Source organism: Python bivittatus, unplaced genomic scaffold (assembly GCF_059951505.1).
Source record: "Python bivittatus isolate LINGU-HERP-01145 unplaced genomic scaffold, Pbiv_v1 ctg000020_np1212, whole genome shotgun sequence".
Lineage (NCBI taxonomy): Eukaryota > Metazoa > Chordata > Lepidosauria > Squamata > Pythonidae > Python > Python bivittatus.
This window is the reverse complement of record NW_028277030.1, coordinates 74,305,266-74,317,413: the sequence shown is the minus strand read 5'-3', so window position 1 is coordinate 74,317,413 and position 12,148 is coordinate 74,305,266. Positions and strand designations below refer to the sequence as shown.

Sequence of the window (12,148 nt, the reverse complement as noted above, 5' to 3'; positions counted from 1 at the left end):
CTTCGACGCCGGCCTCGTTCAGCCCACGTCCTCCCCGCATTCGGGTCCCCCAGGTCTCCGGGGTTCGCTCCACTTCTTTATCCCCCGGAACTGTTCGCTCTTTATTCATCGTTCCGTAGCGACGCTTTCCTTTGCAGAGATGGAAGCGGCGAAGAGGTGGCGGGTGAGCGCTGGGGAAAGTGAGGCCTGGATGGACAGAGCTGTACATATGGTGAGGGCTTACTCGCAGGGAGTGTAACCAAAGGGATTGTAACGGGGCCAGTCATACTGCAAGAAAAAGAAAACAAAGAGAGGTTTCGGGGTTAGGAGCTTTTCGGGGCTGGGGGACGTAGTACTGAAAAAAGACGAACGCGTGTATTGCGAAATCCGTTTTATGGACGACATCCACCCCTGAATTATTTTGGAATTATCTTTTGTGCCGTCGAGCTTACTCGGTTAGATGTCTCTTCAGAATGAACGATGAGCTTTTATCTTAAATGAGCTTTCCAGGTGATTTCATCGTTTGCAGGTCTAATTGCCAATCTGGAACTAAAGAGTTTGCTCTTGGAAATAAGACTTAGGCTCCTCCTAAATCATAAAGCCTTTTTTGAGGCGCCAGCTTGTGCAGCCAAAGCTAGCTATTTTATATTACCGAATTTATATAACGAAGTTTCCCAGCACCTCATTAGACAGAACTGCAAGTGATAGGGATCTGACCTGAAGACTTACTCGGGGATGCAATTCCACCTTTCATGGCTATACTAGTAAGGAAAAGCTAATGGTAGACATGAGTGAAAACACCCTTGAGAGGGCTTTGAGTGAACGCACATGTGATGAACAGGATCCTACCTTGGAGAGATGCATCCTGCCCCCAAACTTCATTTAAGATACCAGTCCTCAGTTCCTTATTAATAGGTGTTGCTCTACAGCAGTGTTTCTCAACCTCGCAACTGAACCTCAACTTCAATTCCCAGAATTTCCCAGCCAGCATGCTGGCTGGGGAATTCTGGGAGTTGGAGTCCACCCATCTTAAAGTTGCTGAGATTGAGAAACACTGTTCTAAGGACATACCATCACTACTTACTCAGATATAAGTTTTAGGCTGGGGAGAATACTCAACCACCTTCAGAATATACATTTGCCAAGTCATGTGTTTGTTTCTGTGTGTGATTTCATGATGACTTAAGGCTTACTTTGGGAACAGAAGTATGTGAGCATGCTTCTGCGGTTTATTTGTTAGATTTATATCTCATCTTTGGTACAGGAGCTCAAGGTGGCATGCATAGTGTTCCTTCCTCTTGTTTTTCTCCAGAAGAGCAACCCTATAAGGTAGGTTGGGCTAAGAGAGAATGATTGGCCCACAGTCAATCCCTCAGCTTCCATGTGGAAGATAGACTAGAACCTGGGATCCTCCAGTTTCAGTATACAGTAGTGTATTAACCTCTGAAAGAGATTAATATCTAGGAAACTCCAGCTCTTAGTGTTAAGGCTGGAGAGTTTCTTCGGAAGTAAAGAAAGATCAGGAGGCATGAGAAGTGTAAAGTAAAAGATGGAATATGAAGAAGTAAACAAACAAAGCCACTTGAGATTGGGAAAAGAAATTTAACTTGCACTTCTTGATTATTGCATATTAACCCAATGATTTTCAATAATGGAACATGCATCTTTTATTTAAGCATTTGAACACTTGAACATTCCTTTCTATGGATTATCTGGACCCTTTGCTTCTTTCTTTCACAAAGCTAGTTTTAGCCAGAAAAGGTTCCTTCTCCCAGAACAAAGCCTGTCTGTTAGACTAGTGTTAGTACCACTGTCTAACTTTCCTGAGAACTTTCATCCATATCTCTACTTTTGCCATCTATTGTATAATGATACCATACTGCATGCATAGCAGTTTCTTTGTGTGACTAAACAAAGGCATTGTAAACAGTAATGTAACTGGACCAGAGTAAGCTACTGATTCAAGCATAGCTTAGCTAATATATAACAGCTGTGTGCTGTGATTTTCTTGCTGTATGCTAATTTCAGCTTGTTTTTCTTTTGAGGATTCTGGGGGAGGTGGGGCAGGTGCCAGCAGATATGCCCTTTATTTTGCTATCTATGTGATCCATTCAATCAGAAACTTTGGTTTCTCATAGGCATCCTTGTACATTATTATTCCTTATATTGGGGGAAAAGGTTGTACAGGTAAACCTTGCTTACTGACTGCTCATGCAGCGATTGTTCAAAGTTACGATGGTGCCAAAAAATAAACTTGCAACCATGGCATGTGTTTATGACCTTTGCAGCATCTCTCTCTCTCTCTCTCTCTCTCTCTCTCTCTCAGTCATGTGTTCACTGTTACAGTCAATCAGTACACATTGTCCTGTGCCTGACCTCTGCCTGATCTGGAGAGATTGGAGAGGAAGGGATTACAAGAGAGTAAGGAGGCACACAATGGGGAATACACATTGAAAGGAATGCGCTAGCACTGGCTGTTTGCCAGCACATTCCTTTCGATGTCTATTCCCCATTGTGTGCCTGCTTGCTTTCCTGTAATCCCTTCCTCTCCAATGAATATAAATACAAACATGAATTCCGTTCTTGCTAATTATCCCAGTGTTGGGGTGAGCATTCCAAAGGGCGGGGCAGTGGAGAAAAGGAAAGCTGAAGTAAAATCGTAAGCACAGTCACAGTTATGGTCACGTGATTTTCCACTTAGCAATTGCATCACTTACCAACTGAGTTGCCAGTCCCAATTGTGGTCACTAAACAAGGACTTCCTGTACTGGAGTAAATGCAGCTGAATGCATTGTGCTTCTGAACTTGCAATCTGTGATAAATATGACACAATATCTCTCTTTTAACACAACTGTTGCTAATTACTTTGTGTGTATTAATAGGCTAAAGATGCACTTGAGAATGGTGAAGTACCTGTTGGTTGCCTCATGGTCTACAATAATGAGATTGTAGGAAAAGGAAGAAATGAAGTTAATGAAACTAAAAATGTAAGTAATTTAGTGAATGCTAGCCTTTGAGCTACATATATAAATAGAAAGATCCTCAAGTTGGTATAAAGAATTGCCATTACTTAGGCTACGTTTAAAGCCTGTCTTTGGGAATGGCATAGCAAATTACTGTTTTTGAGTTTTTATGTTTTGTGTTCTTTTTTTCTAAAATTCTGGTGAAAAAATGCTGTGTTCTCCATAATCATGTCTGTCCAATTCTGGGAAACCACTTTATATTTTTCATATATTACGGTAGTCCTCCGGTTACATCCATTCATTCAGTGACTGTTCAAAGTTACAATGGCGCTGAATGAGGGGAACTCATGACCGGTCCTCAAATTTGCAGCTATCTCAGTGTCCTGTGGTCACGTGATCGCTATTTGCAGCCTTCCCTGCTGGCTTCTCACAAGCAAAGTCAATGGGGAAGCTGGCAGGAGATTGCAAGGCACTTCCACTCATGCCACTTTTTCTCCTGAGGAGCCCCCAGGTGGCAGGGGGATCTTGTACTCTGTAGCACTTACCCACACTTACACCTAGCCATTGCACCCGCCCACTCACCTATAGTTCTCACCCGCCAGCCTACTTGCAAGCTGCCCAAGAAGGAAAAGCTTGTTGTGACCGCGACTTGTAACTTCCTGCTGGGTTTCCCATTGACTTTGAGGACCCCCATTGAGGTCCTCACTTAACAACCAATGGTTCTTGCTTAACAACATCGACAGGGACTGCCAGGATTGCTGTCGCTAAGCAGTGCAGTCACATGACATCATGCTTTACGACTGCATCGCTTAGCAATTGAAATTCTGGTCACTATTACCATTGTACCTTGAGGACTATCTGCAATTTAAGAGGGTCATGATAACTTTTCTTTTTTGGAATAGACAATGTTTAGGGTTGATCTCTGAATGCTAGTGAGCATCAATTTTTACTATTTTTGTAGTGTGGGTTGTTTTCTTTTTCTTTAGTTTATTTAGAAATCCTTTAAAGTAATCTTATCAATCAGTGCAATCTTGTTCTGGGCAGTGCATTTTAGGAAGGACATTACCAAACTGATGTGTGTCCAGAGGAGATTATAAGGCCTCAAAGGAAAAAACCTATGAGGAATGGGTGGAGGCATTGGACATCTTTAGCCTGGAGAGCAGAAAACCGCAGGGAGGCATGACAGTGCTCTTCAAGTATATGAAGGGTTATCATGTAGAAGATGAGGAAGAATTTACCAAAGTTCCAGGCAATTACAAGAAATTTACAAAAAAATATTCCTAATGGGAAGAGCTGTTCAACAGTGGAACAGACTGCCTCAGGAGATAGTGGACTCTCCCTCTTTGAAGGTGTTTAAACAGAGGTTGGCTGGCTGTTGTTGGGGGTACTATAGTAATCGACCCCACACCTGACGGGCTGAACTAGATGACCTCTATTGACCCTTCCAATGCTTGAATTCTGTGATTCAGTCACGTTTGAATTAAAATATCTTTTCAAGCTAACAAAAATAGAACTGTGAAGTAGAACCAATAGAACAACCTACCTGTTACATATTCTTAGAGCAGCAGATGACTGGACAACAAGCACTGAAATACTGTAGGATATCTCTAAATTTATTTGTTTATTAATCAAATTTATATGGCTGCCCATCTCACAAAAAGTAACTAATAGAAATATGATACAGTTGATGATTACTAAGAGATGTTCAACTCAATACATAGCATCAAGGATTTACTTATTGAAATAAGATGCCTGTAATTCTGTATCTTATAACTTAGATATTATGTATAGAATATAGATTTTGTATGTATACATATTTTTTGAAAAAAACAGTAATGTAAATGAGACTATTTAATTCATATTGGATAAATAGTGATTATTATTATTCAAATGTATAGGCCTATATGTTGTGTGTTAGAATTTAGACATAACAAATTTGACTTGGCTTTGTTTTACATTTGTCCTAGGGAACTTTTCTGTAATAATGCAGTAAATTCTCTCTGAGCTGTTCTTTTGAACTGCCTGCTAGGCAGTGAACAAGTTTTGCCAGCATTTTCTTCCTATGTTCTTTTATTTATATATAATAATATTATATAATATGTTCTATTATTCCTATTTTCTTCCCTTGTCTATTTTTGTTTTTTCTTTCCTTTCTGCTTGATTCATATATGTATTTTTCTTCCTCAGGTGTAACTTTTCTCTGGTCTTCTAAGCCTCATTGCAAGCATACCTGTCAAATCAACTGTTCCCCCTTTAGTTTTGTTAGTACCACTTGGACAAGGTCAAGTTTTCAAAATGTAGTAGTATTTCACAATGTCTCAATTTCCAAATATGTTGGAATTTAATTCTCGCAAAGGATTATGGGAAGTGAAGTCTAGCAAGATCAAGAAAGACTGGTGAATATATTACAACAATATATATTGCATATATAATAAAGATCTCTGAGTGATTCACAATTTGAAATCAAAACTGAAACAATTCAAACAATAAAAGCTAGACTCTCACTATTTTATGATAAATAATATTAAAATGATTGAATTCTCTAGCTTAAAACTAAACTTAAGTGCTTCTGAATAAAACAGATTTCATTTGCCTTCTTAAAATCAAAAGATAGGATTCAGAGTAAACCTCTTGGCAGAGAGAAATACATCATTTGTGAGCTACTGTTAATCAGGCTATAGAAATATTTTCCAGATCAGAGCCAGTGAAGGAGTTCTGCAAGTTGCAGTCCAGTACATCTGGGAAATGTTAAACTATACATAACTTCCGTAATTCATGGTGGTACTATATGGATCCTCTGTCCAGTTGTTTTAGAAATTCTTGTTTCTTTATTTGCACTAGTCATTACTTGAATAAATATAGGAAGATCCCTTACACTGGATGATAGCAATTTTGCCCAGTGTTGTCCACTCTGGGTGGGAATTTTTCTCAACTCTGTTTGGGCACACTGAGGTTTGAACCCCAAGTATTATTATTGTGGCTCTTCCCAAAAAGACACTGTCCTATGGAACTCATTGTAGAAATGCAGTGGAGAAATAAACATGGCATGGATTTCACAAGAAGTTACTAATCTTCCAAAAGAGTGCACACACTTGGCCATTACTGGCTTATTCACCTTCATGGGACAGGAGGAGAACAAGAGATAAGTGTGCAATTTACCGGAAGTGATTAAATTATTTGCCTTGCAATGCCCTAGTTCTACAAGTGGCTCTGGAATAAATTTAGATTCTCATTTTACTTTACATTGATTTATTGAAACTTTAGAGTTTTGTTCTTGAACAGATATTGATCTACTAAAAGCTACTGACTTCACATCACTTGTTTTCTAGGATCAGCACAATAAGAACAATTGCCAAACATGGCTTGAATATATGTTTGTTACTGTTACGATGAAATATAACCCTACCCCAACCCCTTGAGAAGTCATCAGCATAACTGGAGATGCTGAAGACTTGGGTGCGCATGGCAATTCATTCATAACAATGGATTCTATCTAACTGATTTTATAAGGAGAGGATTTTAACAGGCCTTAATAAGAACTGAGAGCATTTTAACAGTCAGGAATTTTGCCAGCTCTCAGCTAGGGATTGTTGTTGTGCCCTAGAGTGTTTTATGGTATTTATGGCACCTGCTAAGCACAATCTCTTGAAGGACTATTCACATTAAAATTAATTCGTAAGATGTTATAACGTTAGATTATAGCTAAATGCATTCTCTTTGCTTCACATTCATTATCAATCACATACATTCAGTTCATTTTCTTGAGTAGCATATTTTCATCTACCCAATAATTAATTAGGCTGTTGTTTTCAATTTGTGCTTATAAATTTATAGCAAGAAGCATACCATGAAATGTATAAGCTGTTTAAAAAAACAATAAAGGAAGAGCCTTAAACATCTGGAATGTGCATGCTGTTCTAAATGAAGAGTATTTCCCGTTTTGTAACTATACGTTTCCTTAAAATATTTAGGTTGGTGTTACAAATCACCCTTCTTAGAAAGTGATACACTGACCAAGTTATGCTTTGTGTGTGTGTGTGTGTGTGTGGTGATTTTTCCATGGGCAATGTTCTGCACATGAGCTCCCTTTCAGGTCTTTTGGAAGCTACAGGAAATTCTGAATGGAGCAATGAGATTGCTGAATAAGCATAAGCACAAAGATTATATTCTGCTAGTCTGAACAGGTGTACTAACTCTTAGTTGGTTACCAGGCACAGTTCAAAAAGGTGGCTTGTTTAAACACCTTGTTTCCTGAATGTCTTCAGGGCTCCCTTCGCCTGCGTGGATCTGTCCAAATACTACCATTATTTTAAGGACTTTTTCTAAGGGGCTTCCTGTCACTGGAGGTGAAGCTGCAGGCAGGAGAATAATTTTGCTTGCAGCCAATCATATCTTTGACCAAACAGCTGTTTTCCCCCTGTCCTCTCAGTCTTTACTTAAGAGGGATTCTTTTCAGTGTCTGTAACAATAATGTCTGAGGTATTTTAAATAATAATGTAGAGAAACTGATGAACATTACATTTATTAACAGGGAAGACTGGGAAACGATCAACTATTATCAAACTTGTTTCAAACACTGAAAGTCAGTAAAGTCAGTAAAGCAGAGACACAACTCCGTGCATTTGTTTTACTGATGATCTTTATTGTTTTCAAACTAAGTTTCTGTGGCTCTTACAGTCCTTTTTGTTCTGCTTTGTGATTGGCTTTTGGTATTGTTCCAGTAAAATGAAAGCAAAAGGCACTGGGTTAAAATAACAGCACATTAGCGTAGTGAAATAAGACCTCACCAGTATTGGTTGTCATTGACCTTCCCTGCCTTACAATGGCATTTTTGAGAATCCATTATAAAAGATCTGCAACCATTGCAACTATGGAGTAGGTGCTTTATGTAAATGTAAATATTGTGCCCTGTTCTGCTACTGTGACTTTTGTTTTTTTTAAATGAGGCCTGGATTCAGACAGGTTGCTTTGATAGTATAGAGATACTTATATGACAGCCAAGGGGATGTACTCCTTAGAGTTATAGACTAGAATTGGGGAGACCTACGTTGAAGTCCACCCTCAGTCACCGAAACTTCCTGGATGACTTGTGGCCAGTTGCTCTCTTTCAGTCCAAGAGCCAGTATGATGTACTTTCAAAGGCATTGGACTGGCACCAGTGAAACCAAGGTTAAATTTGCCCTCAGCTACAGAAGCTTCCTGGGTGATTGGGGCCAATTACCCTCTCTCAATCCAACCTTCCTCATAGGGCTATTGTGAGAAATAATTGGAGGAGAGAATGCTGTGTACAACACCTTGAGCTCCTGGAAGAAAGGCAGGATATAAATAATAAATGGTACAAATAATGAATAAATTGTAACAAATTTCCATTAAGGATCAAGATCATCTGTGCTATTTTGATTTATCTTGCTTATAAAGCAAATTCTAAAAGGCATTGAACTATGATCTCTTGATACAATACAGCAAGCATTCTCATGCATAGGAAAGTATTTCACTCCATGCATTAGTGAATTGTTTTAATTGCCTTAATCCAAACAGAATCTGGACTACCTCAAGCAAATTATTTTTCAGCTTTTAGGAACTATGGAAAGCATAGAAAATAGAATCACAGAGCTGAAGAGAACTAACCTTTCTCAACCAGTGCTGGCTTATAATACTGAGAATGCTGGTCTCCATGCATCTAGAGGGCACTAGATTGAGGAAACCTGTCTTAGACCATCTTGTCCAAGCGGTAGCTCCTATAATCTGCCTTTCCACCAAAAACAGTTATTTTTTTCCTTGTATGTGTGTTATATGCAAAGTAATCCATTCTGTGTGGCATTAGTGTTGATACTGTTTTGCTTTATTCTCACAGGCTACTCGCCATGCAGAAATGGTCGCAATTGATCAGGTCTTGGACTGGTGTCAACAGCACAAGAAGAAACCTGAGGAAGTCTTTACACACACAGTATTGTATGTCACAGTTGAGCCCTGTATTATGTGCGCAGCTGCTCTTCGAATGATGAGTATCCTTCTCCAAATGTTTGATCACTTTGTTCATACAGGTTTTGTGTTGAGATTTGCAGGAACTTTGAACATATGAAGAATACAGCTGGACTTGAGCCAAGGCTTAAGTAGTCCAGGTTTCTGTTTCACACCCTAGGGAACCATGGGAAGAAAACCCTCTATGGTGCTGTTCTCCAACTGGGTATTCAGAGTCATGCAATCTCTGAATTTTTATTAGCAAATCTTGATAGTCTAGAAAAGAAGGTGATCTGCAAGATCAAGTCTACGTTAGGCAGGGGATGCACTTGTGTCCTATGTGAAATTTTGGAATTTTCATAGGGCAGGAAGATATTAATTTAAACTTCTTTTCTCCAAAATGTCTTGTTTAATTTCTGGTTTTGGTTTATGGGGTATGGGAAGGATAATTCAGCAATATTTTTGCCCTCAATTTATGGGTGGAAGGCATATTTTCTTGGAGCAGGGGAGAATGAGAAATATTTTGCCTGGGGAAGCTACCAGTTTTGTTATAAGATGTCTATGGAGCGGATGAATGTATGTGTTGTAAACTAAAGGAGATTATTATTACATTGTTTTATTCCTTTTAATGTTATTTACTTGTAAACCTCCCAGGGTCATTGGGAATTGGGCGGTACTGCATACAAATGTTAATAATAATGATGATGATAATATTAATGATGATGGAAACCAGAATAACTGGGCTGTCAGTTAAACCAGGATTGTTACTATCTGTATATCACATATCTCTTTATGATTTCTTATTGAACCTAGTTAATGCCTTAACTGATCTGTATAAATCCCACTGGTTGTATATGGTTGCCAAAATGAACGGTTTGGAGGCTGTGGCTCAGTTCTGAATATCTCTTCTGCTACCTTAACAGATACAGGGGAACCATTTCAAGTGAGTACTTTATTATGGTGCCTTTCAATATATTCATAAGAATGTGATATATCAAAGTAGTTAGCAATGAATGCGTTGCTCTAGAACTGGGGCTAAATCAGTGTTTTGGAAGACAGACTGTACACATTATTTCAGGATTAAACCAGCCATTTTCTTTCTTTTCTTTTTTTTAATGGAAATAATTGGCTGGAATGCTGTTCTCTAATACAGCATCCTCTGTATGTTCTCTTGCACTTTGCGGTTGAACAGGGCATAAGTTTTCATAGTTTAATAAAAAATAAGAATTTGGAATAACTGCTAATAATCAAGGTGGATTCAGTGAATGCACCTAGCCATTTAACACCAATGAAATTAAGTTCAAGGTGGAAAATCGTAGGAAGTTTTATATAACAATTGTTTGTTTTTTTGTCTAAATTCAGATAGAAAAAGGAAATTCTTTGTTTAGATAAAACAAAATTGGAAGCAATCGTAGCAATAGAATTGGATTTTTAAAAAGATCCAACATGTAAATGTTCTCTTATTATTTCACCTAGTGATTACATTTTAGATGTGTATTGTGGCAGTTATGAGAAGAAATGTTCGCATTTTAAAAATCTTTGAACATTATGGAAAGCAATCCTTCATTTAACTACATGCTTTTTAAATTTCTTGTTCACTGAGAATATTCTGTTTTATATATTCATGTGTATGCTCATATATTTTAAGAAATTAATATTATCCAAGAATAATCTGTGGGTGGAATTAACTATAGTATAATTAAGTCATTTTGTTGGGTCAAGAAGTCTTGACAACTAGAGAAAACCAATTGATGAAAACAGGTTTTTGGCAGAAATTAATATTCTATGGACCAATTAACCAACAATCCATGGTTATCTTTTCACTTTTCTCTTAAATTCATATTTCTGGGATTTCTTTAACCGCAGTTTCATAGTTCCATGTCTTCGTTTGCATGGATTTCTTAAAACTGATGCTTCCCAGTTTGGACAGGCAACTGTAGTTTCACAAATTCCAGAATTGTTGAGTTAAAGCATTTGGGGTGAGTTGAAAGAAGGAAATGAACTTCACTTATATGTCCACTTAAACAGTTTTATTTCCAATTATAGCTACTTGGGCTCTAAAAAGTGGGCATGGAGATGATAACACTTTTGTGATGTTCATCCTCAGTGCCTCATATACAAAGTTATATAGCTTCTAACCTTTGGTGATTCTCTTCAAATTTTGTGCTAATTATTTCTTGATAAATACCTCTTTTAAGAATTTGTGCCAGTCAAAATGAAGGAAAAAAGAATTGTAAAAATGCCCACCAAATTGTCTGCAGCCCATGAAATATGTCTCTGCTGAAAACAGAAAATCTCTTCTGATAACATCTATACCATCCTCCTACTTTTTTGCCCTGTGCTTTCTTCTTGTGCTGATCATGCATGTGTATGTATACATTCCTCTGCCTTTAAAAGCTACCTGGTAAACAATGTTTAATATGTACTATTTCTTCTCTAAAACTCCAGCATAGCAGCAACAAAAGCGATGTTATTTACGTTATTGAGTTCTTAAAGACAATGAAGTCTTAACTGGAGAATTCTGCTGTTGGTGCACCTTCATTTAGGATGCATTTTTGAGCAACATTTTTAATTTCTATAGTGCATAGCCGGTTATCGATCTGAAGAAGCTGTGGAAATGCTGAAAACCTTCTACAGACAGGAGAATCCAAACGGTAACGTCTGTCATCAGCATTTTAATTCATATAGACATTTATAGATTTGGATATTAGTGACTTCAGTTTTTGTTTTTTGTTTTTGTTTTTTTCCTTTTTGGCAGCACCAAAGTCAAAAGTTCGAAAAAAGGAATTCAGTAAATGATTGGCTGTGATGGAAAGTTAACCGGTCTAGAAGAATAATGAATCCCTGAATGATCTGGACAGTGCTGACCTTTGCTGGACTAAATTATTTAGCCCCAGGAGGTGGAGAATGACGTAACTGTCCCTCTTTAACATGTCATTTATTGTATTCTGGAAGTTAATACAATAAATGTATTAAATTAACAAATACAGTTGTGGATCAAAATGTCTGGTTTTTTTCCCTGATGCCAAACTGGAAAGGTATTATTGAAAGGATAATATTAGTTAAGACTGAACTGTTACAACTATTGATTTTCAACTTGATCAGAGGCTCAACTAATTATAATAGTTCTTGGTTTGCCCCTACAGACGTGTGCTGACTTTCTATTGTCTTGTAAAGTATTTAGATAAGAACTCTGTATACAAACTGTGTAACTTTCCCCCAGCATCCTGTTAAAATGTGCTGTT

The 12,148-nt window shown here is 37.8% G+C and overlaps 1 protein-coding gene across 1 annotated transcript; it reads left to right on the top strand.

Annotated features, from left to right (window-relative positions):
* The first annotated feature begins 14 nt into the window (after nucleotides 1-14).
* On the top strand, nucleotides 15-11,901 carry ADAT2 (adenosine deaminase tRNA specific 2). Its single transcript, XM_007422912.3, has 6 exons — nucleotides 15-211; nucleotides 2,862-2,966; nucleotides 8,797-8,947; nucleotides 9,740-9,846; nucleotides 11,485-11,557; nucleotides 11,662-11,901. Exons 1-6 carry the CDS (start codon nucleotides 140-142, stop codon nucleotides 11,700-11,702), a joined length of 549 nt encoding a protein of 182 aa, XP_007422974.2. The 5' UTR covers nucleotides 15-139; the 3' UTR covers nucleotides 11,703-11,901.
* The last annotated feature ends 247 nt before the right edge of the window (nucleotides 11,902-12,148 follow it).

Bases quoted from the DNA above. Each gene is read 5' to 3' on its own strand.
- ADAT2 (XM_007422912.3), top strand. From the start codon at position 140: ATGGAAGCGGCGAAGAGGTGGCGGGTGAGCGCTGGGGAAAGTGAGGCC. The intron at 212-2,861 runs GTGAGGGCTTAC...GTGTATTAATAG, and splicing joins TGGACAGAGCTGTACATATG to GCTAAAGATGCACTTGAGAA. The intron at 11,558-11,661 runs GTAACGTCTGTC...CCTTTTTGGCAG, and splicing joins CAGACAGGAGAATCCAAACG to CACCAAAGTCAAAAGTTCGA.